This window comes from Colletotrichum navitas, assembly GCF_030913465.1.
Source record: "Colletotrichum navitas strain CBS 125086 chromosome Unknown LY79scaffold_278, whole genome shotgun sequence".
In the NCBI taxonomy this organism is placed as follows: Eukaryota; Fungi; Ascomycota; class Sordariomycetes; order Glomerellales; family Glomerellaceae; genus Colletotrichum; species Colletotrichum navitas.
This window is the reverse complement of record NW_026850824.1, coordinates 1-24,336: the sequence shown is the minus strand read 5'-3', so window position 1 is coordinate 24,336 and position 24,336 is coordinate 1. Positions and strand designations below refer to the sequence as shown.

At 43.8% G+C, this 24,336-nt stretch overlaps 8 protein-coding genes across 8 annotated transcripts; 5 read left to right on the top strand and 3 right to left on the bottom strand.

Moving 5' to 3' along the window:
* Positions 1 to 5,936: 5,936 nt before the first annotated feature.
* Positions 5,937 to 6,803, bottom strand: LY79DRAFT_585504 (glyoxalase; the record flags this gene model as incomplete). Its single annotated transcript, XM_060560502.1, has 1 exon — positions 5,937 to 6,803. The coding sequence occupies one exon, from the start codon at positions 6,801 to 6,803 to the stop codon at positions 5,937 to 5,939; it is 867 nt and encodes a 288-aa protein (XP_060406715.1).
* A 2,379-nt stretch (positions 6,804 to 9,182) lies between these two features.
* Positions 9,183 to 10,644, top strand: LY79DRAFT_531220 (cellulase; the record flags this gene model as incomplete). Its single annotated transcript, XM_060556243.1, has 6 exons — positions 9,183 to 9,236; positions 9,304 to 9,345; positions 9,396 to 9,510; positions 9,564 to 10,177; positions 10,235 to 10,477; positions 10,504 to 10,644. The coding sequence occupies 6 exons, from the start codon at positions 9,183 to 9,185 to the stop codon at positions 10,642 to 10,644; spliced, it is 1,209 nt and encodes a 402-aa protein (XP_060406714.1).
* A 1,266-nt stretch (positions 10,645 to 11,910) lies between these two features.
* On the bottom strand, positions 11,911 to 13,187 carry LY79DRAFT_595482 (Alpha/Beta hydrolase protein; the record flags this gene model as incomplete). The annotated part of the gene is made up of 2 exons (XM_060561782.1): positions 11,911 to 12,882; positions 13,185 to 13,187. The coding sequence occupies 2 exons, from the start codon at positions 13,185 to 13,187 to the stop codon at positions 11,911 to 11,913; spliced, it is 975 nt and encodes a 324-aa protein (XP_060406713.1).
* Positions 13,188 to 13,373: 186 nt separating this feature from the next.
* LY79DRAFT_531215 (short chain dehydrogenase) lies at positions 13,374 to 14,262 on the top strand (the record flags this gene model as incomplete). The annotated part of the gene is made up of 3 exons (XM_060556242.1): positions 13,374 to 13,584; positions 13,637 to 14,030; positions 14,106 to 14,262. 3 exons carry the CDS (start codon positions 13,374 to 13,376, stop codon positions 14,260 to 14,262), a joined length of 762 nt encoding a protein of 253 aa, XP_060406712.1.
* A 412-nt stretch (positions 14,263 to 14,674) lies between these two features.
* On the bottom strand, positions 14,675 to 16,450 carry LY79DRAFT_595480 (alpha glucoside transporter; the record flags this gene model as incomplete). The annotated part of the gene is made up of 6 exons (XM_060561781.1): positions 14,675 to 15,100; positions 15,133 to 15,297; positions 15,355 to 15,595; positions 15,658 to 15,848; positions 15,882 to 16,047; positions 16,113 to 16,450. 6 exons carry the CDS (start codon positions 16,448 to 16,450, stop codon positions 14,675 to 14,677), a joined length of 1,527 nt encoding a protein of 508 aa, XP_060406711.1.
* A 580-nt stretch (positions 16,451 to 17,030) lies between these two features.
* Positions 17,031 to 17,634, top strand: LY79DRAFT_686234 (uncharacterized protein). The gene has a single exon (XM_060564654.1). It carries the CDS (start codon positions 17,188 to 17,190, stop codon positions 17,356 to 17,358), a length of 171 nt encoding a protein of 56 aa, XP_060406710.1. The 5' UTR covers positions 17,031 to 17,187; the 3' UTR covers positions 17,359 to 17,634.
* Positions 17,635 to 17,870: 236 nt separating this feature from the next.
* On the top strand, positions 17,871 to 19,145 carry LY79DRAFT_574114 (retinol dehydrogenase). Its single transcript, XM_060559553.1, has one exon. The coding sequence runs from the start codon at positions 18,111 to 18,113 to the stop codon at positions 19,026 to 19,028; it is 918 nt and encodes a 305-aa protein (XP_060406709.1). The 5' UTR covers positions 17,871 to 18,110; the 3' UTR covers positions 19,029 to 19,145.
* Positions 19,146 to 22,136: 2,991 nt separating this feature from the next.
* LY79DRAFT_708549 (uncharacterized protein) lies at positions 22,137 to 23,555 on the top strand (the record flags this gene model as incomplete). Its single annotated transcript, XM_060565075.1, has 4 exons — positions 22,137 to 22,315; positions 22,375 to 22,859; positions 22,916 to 22,980; positions 23,080 to 23,555. Exons 1-4 carry the CDS (start codon positions 22,163 to 22,165, stop codon positions 23,553 to 23,555), a joined length of 1,179 nt encoding a protein of 392 aa, XP_060406708.1. The 5' UTR covers positions 22,137 to 22,162.
* Positions 23,556 to 24,336: the final 781 nt, after the last annotated feature.

Sequence of the window (24,336 nt, the reverse complement as noted above, 5' to 3'; positions counted from 1 at the left end):
TATATAACTACTAGACTCCTTCTAATATTACTCTTAGAGTTATTATATAAGGTTAACTACTTGCTTATTTTTAGGCTTTATCTTAGTGTTAATAAAGATACCTCTTTTTATAATTTACCTAATAAACTCTCTAAAGTATATATAATATATATACTTTTAGTAGTTAGCTATCTAGTCCTTAAAGTTAATTATAATTATTCTCTTAAGTTAGTGTTAGTCTAGATTTATATAGATAATCTAGTATATTTTATATACTAGATATATTATAATCTTTTTCTAGGATAAGTTATTAGTAAGGTCCTAATATTTAGTCTAGTATTAAGGTAGTGTTTAAGATCTCTAGGTTATAACTATAATACTACTGCCCTCTAATATATCTTTATATATAAAGATATATTCTTCTTAGGTAGGTTCTTCCTCCTAGCTCTAGGTGTTCTATATTAATATATTAGTAGTTATTTTAAATTATATAACGTCTAGTTAATAAAGGTAATATACTTATAGCAGTATACTACTTACTTCTTATATATATACAAGAAGGTTATAGTCTTCCCTGTTCTATTATATATAGAGGAAAATAGCATAAGTAGTTATCCTAAAGAGTAGTTCTTTAGCCCTTCTGTAGTTAGGCACTATATAAACTAGATCTTTAAATAAATTATAACTTATCTTAGTATAAGGGGTTATAACAAGGAGTAGTTCTTTAGCCCTTTTATAGTTAAACACTATATAAACTAACTCTTTATATAATATAGCTTAACTTTTTACTTTTACTAATCTATAATTACTATATAACTACTAATTAGTGTTAAATAGGCTTTATATATATATATACTTAGTAAAACGTAGGGGTAAATTAACTTCTTATTAGGTAACTAAACAGGTCTACTCTACTATTGTTATATAAAGCAGTTATATACTACTTAAGTATAACTTAAGTTATTCTAGCTAACTAAAAGTATAATCCCCTCTTGATATAACTAAGGGCTAAATAACTAGTCTATGCCCTTTGACCTTAAATTATAAACTATTTATAGTTAACTAACTAGGTGTTATATAATTATTAGTATTAATATTCTAACAGGAACCTTCCCTTATATATTATTATACACTTAAAGGACAACTTTTATAAGAACCCTTTTTTCCTAATAGCGCCTATAGTAGTATAAATAAGTTAAGTAAGTCTAGTTAATAATTTATAGACCTAAACTAGGAATAATAAAGAGAATTCTTTATTATTAAATATACTACTTAGTCTTCTAGATAATAAGGATCTTAAAGCCTAAGTATAAAACCTTAAAGTTAATAAGAACCTAACTATCCCTTGTTGCCTACTATATTTAGCTTTATAAGGCAACCTAGATATACACTATTACTCTTAAGAATCCTTTATAGACTAGTGTATTAACTAATAGAAATAGACTAAAGCTAATACCTTTAACTATATATATTATTATAGCTTCTCTTATTTACCTTCCTAGGAAGGTTAGTTCTAATTATACTAAGGACTTAAATAGAATAAAGTTAATAAGAAGACTTTATAGACTTCTTATAGCGTAAGAGGTTATAAACTTAAATATAGTAATATTATTATAAAGGTAAAAGCAAAGAAAGGTCTTAAGCTACTAAAGTAACTTAAATACTACTATAAGCACTAAACTATTTCTCTTTTTTTTTCTTTTATTTCTTTAGGTTCTTTCTTTAGTTCTTAGGTCTAAGAATTAGTTAGACCTTTTACTTAAGGTTAAGGTAATAGGTCTAAGGGGATAATTATAATAAGGTTAGGTAGCATAGTCCTAAGAGTTATATAGTAGTTAATATAAAGGATAAAATAATAAGAAGGCTATTTACCTATTAAAAAAGGGATTTATAGACCTAAGAAGGGATTAGAGGGAATATAATTACTTATATATAGTTATTATTATTAGTCTTAATACTTTATATAGAAATACACTACTAGTTATTACTACACTTTTATTTATTTAGGGAAATTTACTCTTTTTATAATTACTTTATTAATTTATACTTTTATTTTAGTATCTTTATAGATTAGGTCTAAGAATTATAAGACCTATTAATTAATATATATATTATTATTATTAGATATTGTTATAGTGTAGGTAGTTTTCCTATGTTTTACTATTCCTCTTTTCCTTTGTTAAGTAGCCTAGATGCCCTGCCCTTTCTTACTATATACTATAAAGTATATATAATATATACTTAGTAAAAATAAGACTAATAAAGGTCTTTAGTATTTATAAGAGGGTAAAATAACTATAAAGCTAGAGAACTATAATTAGTAGAATATTAAAAGTAGTTAATTAGGCCTATAAGAAGTAGTATAACACTAAAAGGTCTAATATAGACTTTAAAGTTAAAAAGAAGGTTCTTTTATTAACTAAATTTATTAAATAGAAAAGACTATCTAAGAAGCTATTAAATAAGTACTTTAGCCTTTTTATAGTAAAGTAAGTAGTTAATAAAGGCAAGGCCTATAAGATAAATATAAGTACTAAATATAAGATTTATAATATCTTTATACTATCTTAGCTAAAGAAGTTCTAGGGATTACTAGTAAAGCCTTAACTAATATTAATTAAGGAGAAAAAAGAGAATATATATAAAGTAAATTAAATTATAGCTTATAAGAGGCTATAGTAAAATTAGTAGTACTTTATTAAGTAAAAGAGGTATAGTAAAAAGAAAAACTCTTAAGAACCCTAGAGGAATATTATAAAAAGACTATAATATAACTATAAGTAAAAGATTACTAAAAAAAATAAAAGTATATTTAAGCTAAGTAAAAATTAGCCTAAGGATAACTAGATTAAAGATTTAATTATTATAGTATAAAGGCTAAGAAATATAAGTAGCCTAAAGGCTAAGTATTTAAAAGCTATAATAAGTAAAAAAAAAAAATAAAAAAGAAGGCCTAGGGGGTACTAAAGGTAGTAGTAGTAAAGCTTATATACTACTTTACTTATTATCTTTTTATTACTATTACTAATATTATTATTATTATTATCTTTATTTTTATTAAAAGTAAAAGATATAAAAGTACTACTTTTATTTTTATTAGCCTTAGATTTAAGCTTACTAGTATACTAAAAAAAAGTTAATAACTAGTATAAAAAGTACTAAAGAAAGCACTAAGTAAATATTAAAAAAAGAATACTTATAACCTAAAAGTAAGTCTAGGACTACTTTAAAAAGAGAGTAGTCTAGGCTATAATAGTAGTAATTTACTTCTAAAGGGTAATAGTCTAGGCCTTAAAGGCTATAGTAGTAACCTTAGTAGTATAAAGTATAAACTTAGCTAGCTTAACCTAGTAGTAAAAGAAGTTAGTAGTAGTCTTAAAGGCTATAATATAGCACTAATAAAAAAACTATTTTTTCTCTTTAGCCTTAGCTTTATGCTTAGTATTAGGGGCCTTAGCTAGGTTAACTTAGTACTAAAGTACTTTCTTAGCTATAACCTAGGCCTTATTAATCTTGTCTTAGGCTAACGTTAGTATAAAAGGTTACTAAGAGAGCACTAAAGAAAGTAAATATAGTAATACTATAGTAGATATAAATAAGCTTAGTAAAATAGTTTATAGCCTTAAAAAGGTAGTATAGCTTAATACTAGCTATAGTAGTAGTATAAATAGCCTATTTAAGAGGTTAATAACTACTAAAAGTTATAAAAATAATAAAAGTAAAAGTAAATATACTAAAATATAAGGCTTACTATATATAATAGTATAATAAGTATACTTATTACTAGTAGCTAAGATATATTAGCTAAAGTACTAAGAGAGAATACTAAAAAAGTACTAGGTATAAAAAGAAATATATAAGTAGTCTTTATATAGTAAAAAAAAGTAGTAGTATAAGTACTTAATATACTAGAATACTAGTTAGTTATTTAGTAAATATAGTAGTTATAAAGTATATTATAAATAAGCTTATTTTTTTTAATATAGGTATAAAAGTAGTAAAAAGTAAATAAAGTAAAAAAAAGTACTAAAAAGCTAGTAAAGCTACTTTAGTTAGTAAGACTAGTAGTAGTAAAGCTAATAATAGTAGTAGTAGTATTATTAATAAAAGTATTAGTAAAAATAAAAAAAGATATAGTAGTAGTAAAAAAGCTAGTACTAATACTAGTACTATTATTATTACTATTACTACTAAGTAGTAGTAGTAATAGTAGTAGTAGTAGTAAAATAAAAAAAATAAAAAATAATAATAAAGTAAGACTATTAAAAAAAAAATTAAAAAAAAAATTAAAAAAAAATAAAGCTAAAAAAGTTACTTAATTAGGCTAAGTAAAAATAATAAAGTAAGTTATAATAGTATTTTAAGCTTATAAAGTAAAAAAAAAATAGTAAAAAAAAAAAATTAAGACCTAGGAGGTTACTAGTATAGCTTACTAAAAAGTAAAATAAAGGCTTTTTTTTATTATAAAAGTAGTATAACTTAAGGCTTAGGCTATAAAAAAATAAAAATAATAAAAAAGGTAACTATATAATAAAGGCTTACTAAAAGTATATAATACTTAAAAAAGTATTATAGTTAAAAAAATAAAAAAGTAATAAAAGTATTATAAGTAAATAAAGTATTTTTATTATAAAGTAAGTAACCTTTAGTAAGACTAGTTAAGTAATAAAGGCTTATAACTTAGCTAAAAATAACTATAACCTTAAAAAAATAATAGTCTTAGCTTAGTTAGACTATAATAGCTATAAAAGTAAAGTTAAAGGTAATTAACTAGCTAAAAAAATAGCTATTTACTTAGTAACTTACTAAGCCTAGAGGTATTCCTAGATACCTCTAAGATACTAGGTAGTAGTAGAGCCCTAGGGGCCTACTAAAGCACTACTTAAGGTCCTAAGGACAAGACCTTAAGGGGGAAGAATTATATTAAGTACTAAAGGTAAAAGGGACTAGGGGACTACTAGCTATAGGGCTATAACTAGGAAAACTATTATCTAAGGGTTATATAAAAGCAGAGTTTATAAGAACAAGAGAATTAGGAGAAAGTAGATTAGAAAATAGTTATAATTAACCCTTAACTACACTATTTATAGACTTCTTTACTTAGTACTATAACCTCTTTAATAAAGATAAATATAGTATATAGCTAGTAAATAATGTAGCTGTATAATATACTGTATTAAGTATAAAGTTTTGTATGTTCTAGCAAGGATCTTGCTTGAATAGTCTTTGTAATTGTGGTAACCTTACATCAGAATAAGGACTGACACGTATTGTTCGCTTCATCCCCTCTGGAAACATCCTGTTGTCGGATTTTGGCCAGCAACTAAGATACAGGAGTGGTTCTTAATGTAACTGGCGGCGTGCGTATTTCCCAAGTCTATGGTTCACCCACAACCATCACAGAACTGGGGTTTCTCAGATGCGACCTATAGTGATGGTCTTGGCCAGACATTGATGAGGTTGTTTGTCACGTATAATACAACAGCATTGTGAAGCGACTGTAATACGCGTTACCACTAGCTAGATATGCCTAAGCCTCCAAGTAAGCACCTCTACTAGGCCATATATAGATGTAGCAATGGGATATATACATTAAGGATCACATAGAATAAACATAGTTATAATGCTATCACTTACGTCCCGATTACCGTACCATCATTTAAGGGTCGCACTTTTCCAAACAATGAGGGCTAATATGGCAACAAGTTTCGGAAAGACAATAACGTTATAAAGTTGTCGATATTTAGATACTGATGCGGTGAAGTCTCGGGACGTCGAATTCCGGGTTGGGAAAGCATGTTCTCATACTTATTTTTCATACTTCGATGTTTGGTCTATACGATTCCGCGACTGCCTTTTCGAAGCTCGTGGCTTCAGATAGCCATTAACACGTATAGGTACCGCTAGGACAATTTGATGTCAAAATCCGATTTCATCCGCTCCCTATCGCATCTCAATCACGAAGACGCACCAGAAATAGGAACAAGGTCGATAGAAACGGAAACGCCGCCACCGAGGTCGCCGCCAATCGACCGCTTCGGTGTCCCCGCTTCGGTGTACAAAGCCAACCGAATCGACTGCCTGGGTTCCTGCTCACCGGAGATGGTCTCGACATACAGGTATCTGGGATCCTCAAACTGGCGGACAGGAACGTCAAAGGTCCACTGGCCGCCGTTTTCACCCTCGGCAGGCCGGTCGTTGATCCCGGCATATGCCTTCTTGAACTCCTCCCTCCTTACATCCACCGACAGAGAATGAACGCCGAGCGATCTGTTTGGGTGCTCGATGTTCTCTGCCACGTGGTTCGGTACGCGCAGCTCGCGCGGTGTGCGGTCGAAGCACCAGAACGGCAACTCGCCCCTCTCCACGTCTGCTCCTGACCCCGCTCCGGCGCCGCCCGGAAGCGCAACAGCCCACTTCAGCTCCTCGCCGTCTGGTCGAATTCTCCCCCCGGGAACCGGATCGTCGTAGACGGCTATTGACTGGGTGCCGCGCACGCGTTTCTGGATTTCGGAAAACCCGGATTCGTCCTTCAGAGAGTACGCCCAGTCGATGACCGTGCCGTCTGGCTTTGGGCCCCATTTGTGCTTCAGGCGCTCCTCCTGGCTGATGCCTTCGACGAAAGAGATGAACTCGACATATGTGCCATCGGCGAATATGACAAGCTTGTTTTCAGTAAGGCCATCAGCATGACGGCCGCCCGTGAGGATGGTGAATTCGGAGGATATCCATGACGGGAGAGAGGCGAGTACTTGGTGGGGGACAAGAATGACGATGTGGTCGAGGAGAGGTGTGTTTGAAGCTTGGTCTGCTGATGGAGCCATTATGTGAAGTTTTGCTCGAAATGGTTTGGATGAGGTACTCTGTGCCGATAAAGCGAACGAGTTACTGATTCTTCCTACCATCCCTTCATCCGATTCTCGGGGCATCATCTGGTATTTATCGTCACTTTCCCCGCGCGCCCCACTATGTCACCGTTGCAGATAATCATTGCGAAGAGGCTGATGGGGTCCGTTATCGGTGAACGAATTGGGAGGGCAAAGCTAGCTTTCGGTGAAGTATGAGATTCCTCTTGCAGCTTTCGAGACGTCCTGGCAATCAAGATCGTAAAGTCTCGTTATCTAATTTTCGCCATGCTTGACTGGATGATCTTCGATCGGCATCGCTTTCCAACAGGACTACCGTATCCTCTCATCAAATACGAAGTCCGCACAGGCCACAGGCTGCTGGAAAGGGACAAGCGGGCTGGCAGAAACAGGGATCTAGATGTAGCAAATGCAGGGAGTCATTTACGTCACAGCAGATTAAGTGGCAAGGGTTAGGGTTATATATGTGGCTGTGTGTGTAGGTAGGTTGACCGCCTTCTATAGATAGGACTAGCGTATGGCTCGTGCGGAGGATACGGTATAGTCGATGACCTACCGTATCCTCTCGGCTCTCAGCAGATTCGTACACCGCACAGACCACCCACTAGGCCAATTTCGAAAGGCGGTCAGCCAGCCTAGCCACCCACCTAGCCATCTAACCCTAACCCTTGCCACCAAACTTGCTGCTGACGTTGACTAACCCTTGCATTTGCCACTTCTAGATCCCTGTTTCTGCCAGCCTGCTAGCCCCTATCCAGCAGCCCGTGGTCAGTGCGGTGTACGAATCTACTGAGGGATACGGTACTCAAGGGATTGAATTGATCTACGACCCTCGAGCTCGCCACTCGATCATCTGGTACCACTTCAAGATTCGTCGTGCCTATCGGTCTGATGGAAACGCCAGTTTAGCAATCGCGTTTCTCCTCCAGAACAGCGCACTGCATCCGATGCATGAATCCCCCGCGAGTCTGCACGGATTATGCTACCAATTAGTCAAGGACTCTCAGTACGCGCGTCGATCGGAGCGAGGCTGGGAGTACGTAGTAGACTCTTGTAATATACAAAAGTGTGAGAAAACGATGGCTTGTTAACAGTTGACGATATTCGTATTAATCGCCATTGTTGTTTACACTACTCCGTATTAGTCCCAAAATCGGCTTCCACGTCCGCTTGTCAGCTTTCCATAAAGGTGGCGCCCGTTTGATTGTTTCTTCAATGCCCTCGCCATAATTACAAGCTCAGCTGAACACTCCTAGGTTATTACCCCTGCACGTCTACTAACACGCTTGATCTAGTGATCTGCGACTCCCACTCCCCTCGAGCCCATCCATGGTCATAGCCATGATCGTAATGGGCGGAGAATCATCCAAACGCTGTTGTATGACGGCACTAGGCAAACAACCCCAGTGATGTAGCCTAAAATTTCGGCATTGGCGTTATTTTCCGTATCTTCCTCCACTACATCAATCCCACGGACGCAAGTGTTTGCCGCATTTGATTTCTGTGTGACAGTAGGGGGTTTGCATTGTGAATAGAGCCATCCTACACGACTTAATTGGCAGTCCATGGCCGACTCCGTTGGCATTGTCACCTATGACACTCTGAGTCAAGTCGTATTCAATGGTGAACAGAGAAAACTGGAACACCGAACCTCCGCCCCTCGGGCAGTCCGAAGCCCCCCTACCGTAATATATCATTCGTTTCCGAGTCCGTGTGTCCCACGTTCCTCAACTCCATGAAGGCTCATGTTCCTCCAACCGGGAATCTTGGGGACTCCCTCAGCTTCAATCGCTTGGGTCCCACATATTGTACCCTGCCAGAGTGGCAGCCAACACGGATGGATCTCTAGCCTCCCGTGTTACACATGAAACTCCAACCGTCTGATGCAAGCCCTCGTCCAACCGGCTCCCGTGGTGCTTGCCGCATGAATCTCGTCGTACAGAAACGATCATCAGATGACAGAATTGGTCGTTCACAGCCCATTTGTGCCCATTGCGGACGTGGAAGAACCCCACATCCATGCGTGATCCTCCTCCCTCGTTCGCTGGCGTCGCCTTGGGTTGCTATTATTGGTTTCTAGTATAGCCAGGGGGAGGCATCCTCGATCACTTCGCGGCAGTAAATATCTGATGCGGGCTACCCGTCGCCCTTCAGCCCAGTCGAACTCGGTCCTCCTTTTTGGGGACTTCCCGCAGCCAGGCCTTTTTTTTCTTTCTCTTTCATTTTCGCGTTCTTTGTCGCCATTCGCTTCAGCCGATCGCTTCTTTCTCTCTCCTCTTAGGAGTGAATCCCTTCTTTTTTTTCACGTTCTTTTCTTTATTCGCCTACTTTCCGAACATGCTCTCAAAAACAGCCACCCTTCTGGGTTTTGCAGCGGCGGTGGTCGCCAGGGTGCAGTTCTTGGCAAGTTGACACGATGATCGGCGAAATATGGGACGATGTCTAACCTTTTATTCAGGGAGTCGCCATGTCTGGCGGTGACTTTGGCTGCGAAATTGATGTGAGTTGAGACATGGAATCTGTAAAATAAACAAAGCTGACCAAAGATAGGGAAGCTGTCCCTTGGGCAAGGTCCAACTGCCTCTTAGTTCACTGGGAGGCGGCGATGGCGAAGGGCAGATGAAGCATTTTGTCCAAGACGACAAGTTGAATATGTTCCGACTGCGTAATGATATACGACACCTTGGATATATTACCTTTTAAACTAACAACTCATAGCCATCAGCTGGCAGTTCCTCGTCAACAACCAAGTCGGCGGACAACTCAACTCTAACAACTTTGGCCGCTACGACCAGGTCATGCAAAAGTGCCTCGCAACAGGGGCCTACTGCATGATCGATATCCACAACTTTGCGCGGTGGAACGGCGGCATTATCGGTCAAGGCGGGCCTACTGACGACCAGTTCGTCTCGCTATGGACACAGCTTGCGCAGAAATACAAGAGCAACGAAAAGGTCGTCTTCGAGCTGATGAACGAGCCGCACGACCTTGACATCAATCTCTGGGCGGCGACGTGCCAGAAGGTTGTCACGGCGATCCGGCAGGCGGGTGCGACGACGCAGATGATTCTGCTGCCCGGGACCAACTTCGACTCGGCAGAGCAACTCGTCAGCAGCGGCAGCGCGGAGGCTTTAGTGGCGATCAAGAACCCCGACGGCACGACGGACGGCCTGATCATCGATGTCCACAAATACCTCGACGAGGACAACAGCGGAACTCACAAGCCGTGCACAACCGACAATGTGGAGAGTTTCAGGACGGTTGCTGAGTTTCTGAGATCCAAGGGGCGCAAGGGGCTCGTTAGCGAAACGGGCGCCTCAAGCGATGCCTCGGTAAGTTTCGACGTTCATTATCGAAGGGAAACCCGAGACTGACTAAACATATAATAGTGTTTCACAAGCTTCTGCGCGCAGAACACCTTTATCAACCAGAATTCCGACGTCTTCATCGGCCTCGTCGCATGGGCCGCCGGTAGCTTCGACACCAACTACGTCCTCAGCCTAACGCCCAAGAAGTCGGGCAACAGCTACACCGACAACCAATTAATGAAGCAATGTGTTCTTGACACATGGGCGAATACGGAACAAAACGTAGCGGCGCCGGCAACAACGGTGCCTCTGCCCGTAGCTCCTGTGGCGCCTACCACTGTTCCGAGCAGAGCACCAAGTTCGGCGCCGGATCCAGCGCCGAATCCAGCGCCGAATCCAGCGCCGAATCCAGCGCCGAATCCAGCGCCGAATCCAGCGCCGAACCCACCGCTGAATCCGGCTCCGGCTCCGGCGCCCACCGCGGCTCCTAACAATGCAACAACGGGCGATGAGGCAGGTATCGCTCCCCCGACGACTGTGGTTAGCCTGCCAACCACATTGTTGGTCGATACTTCTACGCCGGCGCCGCCGGCACGAACCGGCTCTAGCGGAAATGGGACAGCAACGACAAGCTTGCCGACCATTCCGACAGCTGCAGGTTCGAGAATAGAGATGGCGGGAAGCTTGATTGGTCTTATCTTGCTCCCCATTTTATTATAAACCACCGGATCGTAAACTCGAAGCGTCGAATCAAAGAAATTATTGCGTTATCAAATTTCAACAAGTAAAGCAAGTGATGTTGTACATGCCTCTTCTTGATTTGCCAAATAAATAGAGATTTGTGACGAATAGAACGAGGCACTGGAGGCACAAAAGTGGATCCACAAATTATCATGCTGCAACTGTTGCTTATCTCACGTCAAGACAAGATATTTATGAAACGTTGCCATTACCTTACTTCAACCGCCGTACACTCAGCCTTCAGTAAATCCCAAGAAATTGAGTGCAAGGTTGCTCCTCATATTCGTCTGTTGTTAGAAGTGCAATTTGAAGAAGCTGGCCGAAGAGAAATCAAATTATAGCCAAAAGTTGACGTCTCACTAGAAACAAAATATCGGGCCTGTCGTTCTGACCGTTCATTATGATAGTTGTGTGACACTCTCTATCTCTATTCCGAGGTTGTCTATCCGTGACGTTGATCTTGAGCTTGCTATCTGCAGATATTTTTAGTCGAGGACATAGCAGCTGGATGCAAATGTCCAATGAGATCTTAACATGATATCCATACTGAGGAAGCCAGGGAATAAGATCGTATGAGAACGCTAGATTTCGGAATTCAGTTTCCATACAATGTGGCCAGTAAGCACCAGTAAGTAATCTTCATGCTCGTTGAAATAACAATGGTTTCCGACCATTAAGATCACACAACAATACGTAACGTTGGTAGGATGCATCTGGGCTACGATACTATACTACACATATCATCCAGCTGGGAAGATTCTTGCTGTAAGCTGATCTCAGGGTCATCATAAACCGGTTGCAATTATCCAACGCTGAAGCTTTGTCTAAGCCTTTAGTGCCATAGCATGATCGCAAACCAGAGGAAATAATGTTGAGACAAGCGGCAATAAAAGTCCTGTCGTACTTGGGTAAAGACTACAACTTAGTACTACGCTACTAAACTTGACATCTCAGTCCAACGTCTTGACCGATTTACAATTTCAATATACGCAGAACTCGAAGAATCCTTGCAAGTCTCAGTGATCAGCCAAAGTGCCAAGAACGCGTCTCAAAAACTGCTTCTGGCCTGCAATGTTCTTTTCATACGCAACACCACCCTTGTACAGGTCAAAGTGGCCCCCTCCTACCCTCAAGGCCTCTCCTAGAGGTGCTCGTCTTACGCACTCTTCAGCAGCATCCAGCGATACTTCGTGGTCCCATGTTGGCAGAACAACCAGGTATGGGCGAGTACTCTTGTGAATTTGCAACAACGGCCGAGACAACATGATGCTTAAGAGAGACCGCCCGGCAATAACGGTGGGCAAATCTTCACCATTGTCGGGTGCCAAGCGAACCCAGCCCTCTGCTGCCTCCTGCGAAGCCATCACTGCCGGGGTCGAGCCGTCGCTAACCAAGTTGACATAGCGCGGTTCTTTGGCACCCAATAAGTACGACCCGACAATGTCGGCTGTAGCCACCGCTGCCAGCCTCAGGGACCGGACCAAAGGCATCTGCAGCACACCAGCGAGTCCATCGACGAGCGGACACTGCGCGATACCCGCCGCCAGGTCGTGGTCCTCTGCCATGAGAGCCGTGACGTGCATGCCGCCGAAACTGCTCCCCCACGCGACAACGCGAGAAGAGTCGACCCAGTTGCTCTGCTCGGGCTCACGTACCCATTTTATGACGTCTTGGAAGTCTTGCAGCTGGTGCGTCACGTTGAAGACGTTGCGCGGAGAGCCTTCGCTTTCACCGAAGCTGATGTAGTCGAATGTGACGGCTGCATAACCCTCCGAGGTAAACTCGTCCGCGAACGGTGACAATCCGGCAGCCTTGATAGCTTCAATACCGTGTCCCATGACGATGGTAGGCATTGGCCGTTTCGATCCATCCGGTTGGTATATGGAGATTGCAATCTTGAGCCCATCACGGCTCGACGTAATAAACCTGTCTTCTATCGTGTATCCCATAATTTCGACGTCGATTTGCTTGACCCTTTCGTCGAGGGGCTTTCATCCAGAGTGAAAGCACAACTGGGTTTTTCTTCTTCTAAAAGCTCTTACGACTGCGCCTCACAAAGAATTCTAAATTGTCTCCCACAACATACCTACCAAGAACCACCTGCACGGGCCTTTTTGGGCCTCGTTTCATGATGACAAGACGTGACGAGGCTATCTAAACTTTCGTGGATGATAAAGTTGCGGGGAAGCTCCAAACGGATGGCGGGCGTTGCCGTAGGGTCTGCTGCCCAACCGTCGAGCCGATGGCCAGTACGTGATAAATGAACTCGGGTGTGAGCGCCGGCACCTGCCATGTCGGTCTCGCATCATCCGCCTCTTGCGTTTCCTCTACTTTCCCAGCTGCGATGGCTATCTTTGCAACAACCCACCCATCTCGCGATGTCTCCGAGAGACTCAGGGAGTTGTTTCGGACCCTGAGGTCCTTTGAGGTCGTGAGGCTAGTCACTCGACGTGGCTGGCCCAGATTTATTTTGTCTCTCATGCTCGCGACAGCAGCAATCCGACGGCTACGAAGCCTGTTGGGGCTGGCTCTTTTCAACAACTTTACTCGGGACAAGTACGACTGGAGAAGGGAGTTGGTGGTCGTCACTGGCGGTTCTGGCGACCTCGGGAATATACTCGTGCGGAAGCTGGCAAAGAACTGCATCAAAGTGGTTAGTCTTGATATTGTACCTCCAGAGAATCCGCTACGTAAGTCAACATGTATCTCCCGCCACTCATCTTCTGTTGACGACAGACGCAGCATCGAACGCATCCTTTTACGAAACGGACATCACCAGTTCCGCCTCCCTCGAAAAGGCCGCGGAGCAGATACGCTGTGATCATGGCGAGCCTACAGTACTGGTCAACAGTGCGGCCGTCATGAACATGGCTTCCATTCTTGACGAGACCGAGGAACAAATTCATCAAGTCTTTGATGTCAACATCATCTCCAGTTTTCTCTTGATCAAAGAATTCCTACCCTCGATGATCAAACACAACCATGGTCATTATGTCGACATTGCGTGTCGGGAAGTTTTTGCTCCTGGCGTGAACAACGTAGACTACGCATGCTCAAAGTCCGGCACCTTAGCCCTGCATGAGGGTCTAATGAAGGAGCTGCGGCATCGGTACAAGGCGCCAAAAGTTCGGGCAAGGTAGGTCGCAAGCACAAATCTCCTCTCCACTGTTTATAGATTGTCTAATTTGTTGACGGTTTCATTCTCTGTTAGTGTTGTCCATCTGCCTCACGTTAAAACAGCCATGGTTGAGAAGGTTAAGGGCTCCGGATTCCTTAAGTCAAAGATAGTCAAACCCGAACCCGTTGTGGACCTTATCTTCAGACAGATCATGTCTGGACGTAGTGGACATGTGCATTTGCCGGACTAGAGTTGCCAGGGCGCAGAGTTAGCCCTGATAGTGGATTCCAGGAGCTTTCAGAAACCATCACGAGGAGGTCATTTCTGAATGACTAAAACTCAAGCCGTAGTGTTATTCTGTTACCGTTATGTTGAGGTGGCACGGCTTTTTGAACGGTTCTGGTGGTTGCACACCGCACACCCTCTACTTAAACTATTTCCTAAAACTTTCTAATGCATATTGCGGTATATTTGCACGATTCATTAATGGAATATAGTGACTTGGATTGTGTGGCGATATAAACCGTAACTGCGCATTGGCAACTACGGATCTACCCTTGCAATCACAGAATGCCTAGTTGAATGGCTTTTCTATGTATATCTCTTTACGATTTGATCAACAGTTCAAGTCTCCTATTACTTCACTCTTAATTTCTGATACTCTATGCACCAGTCTCGTTGCGCATTTGCACGGTAGTCTTGTATGTCTTGAACTTCCTGGTCGGAATACCCTTTGTAAACATTTCGTCAAGCTCTTCATAAGAGCGACCACCGGTTTCGGGCTGGAAGTACCATAGGTAAAGAAGTGACAAGAAGCACAACCCGCCAAATATGAAGGAAAGCTTGGCACCCAGATTGACCTTATCGGGGTTAAACAGGTAAGGAATAACAAACTGCCACATGACGTTAATGCTGTTCTGCGATGCGTACCCAATTGCGACGGTCTTGGCTCGGAGTCGGGACGTCGATGTTTCGGCTAAGAGGGAGAAGGCACTGGACCCGATGGAAACGTTGTACCACGAGCTGTATAGGAGAATGAAGGCCACGGTTCCCTTGATCGTGGTTTGAGTAGTACCGGTTCCCCAGTCCTCCCGTGATGAGGGAGGAACGCCGTAAGTACACCCAAGCCGTAGAACGTTAGATTCCTCCGACCTATTTTGTCAATGACAGCGGCGGCCATCAACTTACCGACAATGGACAGAATTAGTTGGGCGGTCTGAAGCTTGTAACTCAATGAGGTGGAATAGCCAGCTAGTTGAAGATAGTAGGTGAAGTAACCGGCAACCTGAGCAGATCAGAGTTTAGCATCCGGTCAACCCATGGAATGCACTTCATTCCTTACCCAAGAGATGCCGCTGAAAGCTTGGATTATCAATGGCATGATGCTGATCATTGTTCTCCGCATGTTGGACTTTTTAAAACACTCCAGATAGGTAACGCCGTCTGTTTCTTGGCAAACCTCTTCCAATGTACGTTCTATGAGAGCAAGCTTCGCTCTTCCTTCGTTTCCTGTGTGTCCAAGTCTGCCTAAACTCTTGAGAGCTTCTTTCTTCTTTCCTTTGGACACAAGCCACCATGAGGACCTCTTACGAGTTAATTCGACTTGGGAAAGGAAAATGAGAAGGTGCTAGGGGGTGTGATTTACTCAGGCATAGATGACCAGAGGATGGCCGAAACTCTTGCAAACCCGAACTGACAGCAGAACACTGTGCGGTACGCCCAACGCGACTGGGATGTTCCAGTGTAGTTTATAGCGATGAAGGCGACCAATGGCCCGATGCCGTAGGCTACACCCACGCCGCAGGTAAAGAGACCGCACAATGCTAACGGAGTAACCTCGCCAATTTACGAGATCATGATCGTGCCAACTGCGCCGAACATGAAGCCATTGAGAAGTTTGCCGGCCAAGAAAACAGCATTGGTGGTTGCGATGAACTCGATGGCAACGGCAACGAACGATATGGCGATGGCAAGGACCTTCTTTCTGCCGATGAAATCTGCCAACTCGGCGGAGGCAATAGACGATATCACTGCGCTACGCGTCCATATGTTAGTCTCGAAGTGTAACTGGCTGAGAGATGTTTTTCTGTTGTCTCTCACGTTGCAATGGGAGCGCCACTGAATGAAGATTGCCACGCCGCTGGCAGTACGTAGTCGCCCTCAAACTTGTACCCAAAGTCTTTGCGAAAACTCGAGATGCCTACGACAGCTCCTGCAGCTTGAACGTCGAAACTGAGAATAATGATAGTCCAGCAGGCGTAAACACACCATACAGATGCCCGTGGGTAGCGAACAAGGGATTTCCATATTATGCCTAACTCGTGATCCTCGAGGTCGGCCGCTTGTGCCAGCTGGGAGTCTGTGCTAAGTTCGACATGTTTAGTGTGTGGGTCATCTTTTTCGGCTCCGGAGCCGTTGTTATGAGTTGTCATGGCCATTGATCAACTAAACGACAGAGAAAAAGAAAGAAAGATCGTAATCGTCGTGACAGTTGCTGAATAGCCAGAGACTTTGTTGTGGCCAAAAGGTTGATCATGGGCGGCGGCAGGCGTTTAATAGGCAAACGAAGAACGTCAAAACAAACAACGATGCCGCACCCAAAGGCCATGACGAACAAAGTATTCCTGGGAACATTCAACAACAACCATGATGTTACCCCATGGGGTAATGTGATCATGTGGGGGTGGATTGGGACAGGGTATGTCCAAGATATGTGGTTGTACCAAGTAGGCATCTCGAGGCTCCGAATTCCTCTTCCGCGATGGGTCCGCAGGGGTTCCACATTTGGTTGCGTGGTTCATGTTACCTATTAGGGATGAGCCTGACTGACATCCCAGTTCCTTGCCGCAATCCCGCGGGACCGTCTTACTGCCTCTTTAGATGGCACAGCGCGGTTAAGGTAAAAATAGCACGTAGTTGGTGCCAAAGCTAGGGATTGGCGTCCCTGATGAACGACTTGCGTTAATATCTTACGACGTTTGTCCGTTCAATGACGCCTGGAACAGCAACCTCAAGACAAAACCATGGGTCTTCATCTTGACAGACATCACCAACGAGCCCGATGATGCGGAATCGTTTTGTAGATATCTCACGTACGCCAACCATTTCCGCACTGAAGGCATAGTCACCGTCACGTCGACGTGGTTCGGGAACAAAGTTGCTCCTCGGACGGCTCATGGCGCGCAACAACGATCCGCTCTGGGTTCTATTGTCGGGGGGCGTCAACGTTCTTGCACAGGTCCTTGAAAAAACCAGAAATCGGCCAGACGCCGCGAAACTGCGCGAAAAGCTTCGCGTCTATACGATTTCGGATCAGGACGACTGCGGGAGCTGGATTCGCCAATAGTGGCCCGACATATTCTACATCTGTTCCATTCACGGCTGGAATCAATGCCAATGCGCGGCTCAACTGGTACCAATACCGCGAGCCCAGCTCGCTGCAGACGTATAACGGCCTAGAGATGTCCAATATCGAGATCAAGCCACTCAACGATGATCGCAGCAAAGCTGAGGTACTAGTTGCTCCTGCAGACAAGTCTTGTATCGTGGCCAGGGAGAAGATTCCTCTTGAACGAGCCCCCCCCCTCTCCACTTGATTCTTGAGGTCAAGGACAACGGCACGCCCTCTCTGACGAGCTATCGCAGAGTCATCATTAACCCTGTTGATAGAGATTTTGCCTCTAAAAAAAGATAGCGCAGAGCATAGATAAGATGAAAACGTCAGCACTTAGCATTCATTACGAGTTGCAGTAGTGGCGCGAGCTTAATTTTGTGTTGCGTGCCTCGAGTGGCGTTTTTGGGACCCAATCAGATGCACTTTCGGATGGTTGATTTTGTTTTGGTTTGAGCTCAGGAGGAACGAGCACCACAGGTGCTTTCAACTCCAATGAATCAAAATGCTATTGCACTATACTTCATCCAGTTCAATTAGCGGCAATCGGTCTACTATGTACTCCGGAGCCCCGTGTGGCACCCACATTTCCCCAAGAGTCGATCACAGTCTACCCAGTTCATTTCTTCTCTCTTTGCTTCATCATCTAATACTACGCTCTCACTTGTTTGCACCTCGACCCCTTGAAGCTCGTCTACGCGTTCAGGATGGTGCGTTTTGATACAAGCACGGGTATCCCCGATCTTTCTGGCAAGGTCATCCTCGTTACCGGGGGCAACGTCGGTCTGGGAAAGGAGACGATCACCCAGTTTAGCAAACACAATCTAGCACACATCTACCTTGCCGCCAGGAACGAGGCCAAAGCCCTGGCCGCGATCGAGGACATCAAGAAGGCAGTACCGAATGCAGCTCCCATCACCTTCTTGGAGATCGACTTGACGTCCTTTGAGAGCATCAAACGAGCTGCGAAGGAGTTCCGCTCCAAGTCGGAGACCCTGCACATTCTCGTCAACAACGCAGGCATCATGGCCTGGCCGCCCAGCACGACCAAGGAGGGCTACGAGATCCAGTTCGGCACGAACCATATGGGCCACGCTCTCTTGACCAAACTGCTGCTGCCCACCTTGCAGCATACCGCCAAAACGAGCCCTGACAAGGACGTGCGCATTGTCTCACTCTCCTCGGTGGCGGAGAATTGGGTTCCGAGTGACCTTTACAACTTTGACGACCTCAAAACCGACATGGCATCCACGGGGACCTGGGCCCGCTACGGTGCCTCCAAGGTTGCCAATATTCACCACTCCAGGGCTCTCGCCAAGCGATACCCTGAGATTCGCTGCATATCTGTGCATCCGGGAGGTGTGAACACGAACCTCACCAGCGGCCCTATAGCCAGCTGGCCGCTGATCAAACCAATCGTGGGTATTTTTTCACGACTCGTTTTATCTTCTGTCGCCGATGGGGCCAAGAACCAGATCTGGGCCTCAGTCAGCCCGGATGCTGAAAGTGGCGTGTTTTACTGGCCGGTGGGCGTCAAGGGAAGAGATTCCAAGCATGCGAAGAACGAAGAGCTTAGCGAGAAGCTGTGGGAGTGGACCGAGAAAGAGCTAGAAGCCTGCACTTGATGTTGGCTCGGGTCAGGCCTCAGCAATGTATAAGCGCTCACGAGTATGGATGTAGGATACGACGTGCTTCTTAGAATAATTGTAAAATTCAGCCTTTCCAAAAGACCAATAAGCTCCATCATTTTCATGGTTTGGTATTGCTGATGAGCCCGGATTGCCCAAGTGTCCAGCCCGTTTCCTTTCGTCTCTAGAACCACATGTCGTTGGCCTTAATAGTCTCAGCAATCTTGAAGCGCTTGTGACACATAGTAGCTTCGATATTACCGTAATTTTGAACTAGTCAAGATCGCTCTTGAAATCACTTGTCGCTGAAGACAGCATGGACTGTGATGAGCATCAATACTTGCAACGCATTGACGGCCATGTAATCAATACAAGTTAATTAATGGAGGCCTGTTTACCTGTACGCCTGATGGATATCGCAGTCAACGCAGGCTTCAGATGCTCCATTTCTTCCGATTTAAGCCCAACTCTATGAACTTCACGATTCGGTTTATATCGGCCTTTTGACGAATAGATATACATCGCAAAAGCAGGGTCACCAGGAGGGGGGGTTGTGATTTATAGTATCAAAGGTGTCTTGTCTCTTATAGTAAAGTGCTTTCTAGTGTAAAGTTTAATTAAGTAGGTGCCCTAAAACCACTAGTATCTACAAGCGACGTTACTTAGGAAGGCAGTCTTGTCTGGCAGTATACCTACTAAGGCCGGGGGGGCTAGCCTTATGCCAATACAGCATTGGATCATATCCAGAATATCTGAGCAAAAAACCCGTCGTTCATCTCGCTACTGAATGATCCATTCCCGGGCTGAAGCCTATGAACTGACTTTTTGATTATTGACAAACATATGTAAAGGCAAACCGAACGAGCGAAGAATGTTTGCAATTTTCCCGCACGTTTTTTTTTTTCGGTCTGTCACCACATCTGTCATTGATTTGAAAGCGACAATGAACTCTATATGTTACATACATAGCATAAACGGGGATGGTGGCTTTGAACAGAAGAACAACAATATTTTCGATATTACCTCTCTTACCAACAATAAAACTAAGCCTCAAGGCATATGTACTGGGAAACTCATGTCAGGGTTTTCTTCACCCTTGCCAAGCTGATCATAATATCGAAAGTGACACCACTTGGCCGGCTCTACATCCGGAGTGTGCTCCGCCTTGGGAGTCAAAGTAGCTACCGAGAGCCAAAACGCACAGGCATGTTTCCTTACCCAATGAGGGTTTTGGTATTCACTGGACTGAGCAAGCGAGCTAGACACTGTTCGGCAGTGCTCAGCAAGTGATGTGAGGCATCGAATTCCTCGCGTCGAATCTTCCCTGCTTGGCGGGCCCACCGTGCGGCATTAGTCTCGGACTCAGCGCGGATATCTCAAAATGTCCAAAGATAATCGTTTCCATCTGCCGTTCTCAATTTTGTCTCGAATACTAGCTGTTACCGTTGGAGAAATGCCCTGATACCCCTTCGTCCAACCAGCAGGGGCGATGTTCTGCGTAAATACCGGAAAACCACATATCCATGCGGGGGAATGTCTAACAGGGGCTTATCCAATGGCTCTTAATTATCCATCTGTCTCCACACTATATTTGGGACGCAACGATGCAGAAGAACTGTTTGGGTTAGTTGTCGCCCCCTTGAGTTTACTGCGGAATTATTATGACGTTAGGACAACAAGACGAGTGCAGAGTGCCAAAGCTCGAAGCAGGGATGATGTCATTCAGTTATGAAAAGTATAGTCAGCTTTTTATGGCTCGCGTGGTGTCCTGTTAGTGTATCTTGTTGTTATCATACCAAGCCGAAGCCTACCGATCTCCAAACAATGCCGTCAGCAATATATCGCCAGAGCTATTCCTAGGATTCACTTCAATGCCGTCTCAAGCTATAGTCTGTGCCTGTTATCTTTTGAATACTCTACAAGTTCATCTCCGGAATAGTTGTGCCGTAAACGATGTGCTCCTAAGCCCTTCAGATAAAGATAGGAGTCGGGATCCATAAGTGCTCGCAGACATGTGTGGCTCGGCAACCGCCCGTGTCTTTGCTCGGACCCCCAGCAGGCCTCCATCAAGACGCATATCAGAGGCCTATGCAGCGAAATGAGGTTCAAAATGGAATCTACTTGGCAGGCAGCTGTCTAGGTCTTTTGGCTTCATTCGGGCGAGCGGCAAGCACACCACTTTGTGGCGTGAGGGAGAGTCGATCCAGTGTACACTTCTCCGGTAATGCGACATGCGTTCAGCGAACAAGAGACGTACCTCCCATATCTTCAACTATTATGAAATGCGACATCTGACGCATCATACCTGTAGGTGATTAGCTTGTAACAATAAGTTCGTCAGGCATATGTCGGATGCAATGACCCAGTTAAAACGACATCTTGGGATCCGGGGCCTGACCATCGTCAAACCAACCATCCCGCTCTATATGATCCGCTTCAAGTGCTCTCCTTTCAGCCAAGATTTGAACTATAAGATACACTGATTATTCTAGGCGTCTGATATAACACGTGTTCTTCGGGCAAATGCCCACCACTCATAACAGCTGCTGTATCTACACGGCAAGTGCTTTAATTGAGTCTTGGTGCCCTTCTCCTAATTATCCTTGTGGGGACCTCGCGTGGCCACCCGAATGTGGGATGGATTCCGACAGCCCATTGAAGAAATATGGTTCCAGCGGGCCTCTCTGACATCCGTCGGCGTTCTGTTGGTGGACGTTTGGAGGAAGGTTTGGCACGTTTATGTGCCCTGACTGGCAATGACGATCTAGTGTACTATTGGTTTGGTTCGTCCAGGGTCAGCCTCAGAATCTATCCACAATAAGCCTCTCGGTTGCACTATATAGGCTAGTGATCGACTTCTCATGTGGCTCGTAAGGGGCAGTGGGGTCGTGAAGTACGAGTCTGTCCACTTGCTGCTTTTTTTTTATTGGAGCTGGGTATTGTACGGCCCTCAATGTCGCGTTCCAGGTTCGCTAGCACGTGGCCTCGTTGGAACTGGCTCGCGGGTATAGATTGTGATGATGAGCCGCAAAGTGTTAAACTAACGGGCCGCCCCGAGCCCGATCCCGGCCATTCTGTTGTTCTCTCCGTCTTCCCGCCTTGTTTCGACTTTCAGCTCAACGACACTGACAATGATCGAACCAGGCGGAGATGCGCCTATGGCGCTCGGCATCCTTTGGGGTTTGACGGCGATTACGCTATGCTTCGTCTTGCTGCGGTTGTATACCCGAATCTCCATTCTTCAAGCGTATGGCATTGACGACCACTTCTACAATTTTGCCTTCGTAGGTGCCTCCATGTTTTGGTGATTTGATTTAGGCCCTGCTAACAAGTTGGCTTTCAGGTTCTATTTGTCGCCTACGATATCATGCTCACGATTTCTGCCAACTACGGATTTGGTAGAAACGCCACCGAAATCGACCTGGTAGACTTAGCACCAGCAATCTTGTACGAGGCTATTGGCACGACAATCCTCGTCTCCGCCATTGTCGTCTCCAAGGCTTCGTTGGCACTGTTTCTACTCCGGCTTGTCAACACACGCATGCATAGGATCGTTGTCCTTGGGCCCGTTGTCATCCTCTTCCTCTTCGCCACCGTCTCACTTTTGGTCTTCTGGTTCTCCTGCACGCCCATAGAGTTTCTCTGGAACCGACTCATCCCTGGCGGGGCTTGTCATATCGACCCCGGCCCTATCTCGACAGCTGCTGGAGCCTGGAGTGTTGTTGTCGACTTCTGGTACGCCGTCACGCCATGGGCAGTGCTATGGAACGTCCAGATGCCAAAACGTGAGAAGATGCTCATCAACATCAGTATGAGCTTAGGTGTGATGTAAGTGGTTCATTGCCGTTATTCTCGTGTCGACAAGAAGCTGACTTTCTTGCAAGTGCTGGTGCATGTGGTATCAAGAGAGCATTGGAGCTTCACAACCTCGCCAGTATGAACTTCACCAGTAGGTAACCCCATAGACCGCCATGACGAGTCACACAATCGGCGTACTTGCAAGCGTTTAGAAAGCAGTCTTCACTAACACGATCAAATCTTCAACCAGAGGATACTGTACAGCTTATCATCTGGCACGCATGTGAGCTTGCAGTCACTATGATCTGCATCGGCATTCCCGTCTGCCGGCCTCTTTACAAGGGCTGGATTAATCAACTTTCTTCTCGAGGAGGCACCACTCCTGGCGCATATACGAAGGACCTGGCCGAGTCCGGTAGTGCATTCGGCCTGAAAACTATAGGAGGCACTGATTATTCAGTCAGAATTGGCAACAAGACGCCCGACATAGATATAACTAGCCCCACCGTACGGGGTGGGAAAGGGGCCAATAGAGATCCCACGAGGTCTATGGGCAAGGCGTATGGCGACGACAACAGCGTCGATTCGATCTTGGGCCCTGATGAGCGCCATGGCCAGGGGCGTAGCACCGATGCTGATAGGTATTCAAGTGAGGATGGCAAGGGCGGTAGTCAAAATATCTGGGTGAGATCCGAGGTGGTGGTCAAGTCGACAACACGGAACTAAAGCGACGCTATTGAGTTTTTCCACAGTAATAAGTCAACCTACCCACTTTTCGGCACCCCCCACATTTCGGTATACCAAAAATGAAGCTATCACAACTAACACCACTTTATTTAATTAACTATTAATAACCTCTTAATACTATAATAATACAGCTTTTAGCCTCACTAGGTAATTTAGATACACTAGATTTATCTATATTACTTTTAACTTTACTAGCCTCCTGCTATAATTACTACACCTCTTTAATTATTATAAACTTTATATTAAGATCTATATAAATAGCCTTCTGTTTCCTAGGTATACTATTAGTAACTTAGGCTTCTAAAAGGCTAATTTTTTACTAAGCAGTAGCTAGTATATAGGACTATTCTTAGAAGCCTTTTTTAACTTTTCTAAATAGTTAGCGTTATATAGTAATACTTTATTTTAGCTAGCTAAAAAGCTATAGTTAGTCTCTAAGGTCCTTTACCTTCTTTAGTATAGACTACTTTACTATAGATAAGGCTAATACTTAGCCCTCTATATTATAAGTATCCTAGGCTATATAAGTATCTTTAGTAACTACTTTAAGTAGTATTAATAGTATTATTATTAATAATATTACCTTTTAGACTAGTAGCCTATTTATAAGTAGCTTTATAGTACTAATAGACTATAACCTAGTGTATTTTTAGCTACTCTTAATATTACTAATAGTTAGACTAGCTAGGTAAGCCTTTTAATAGTAAAAAAAGAAGTTCTTTTTACTTATAATAGTAAAGTTAATTTACTAACTAAGATA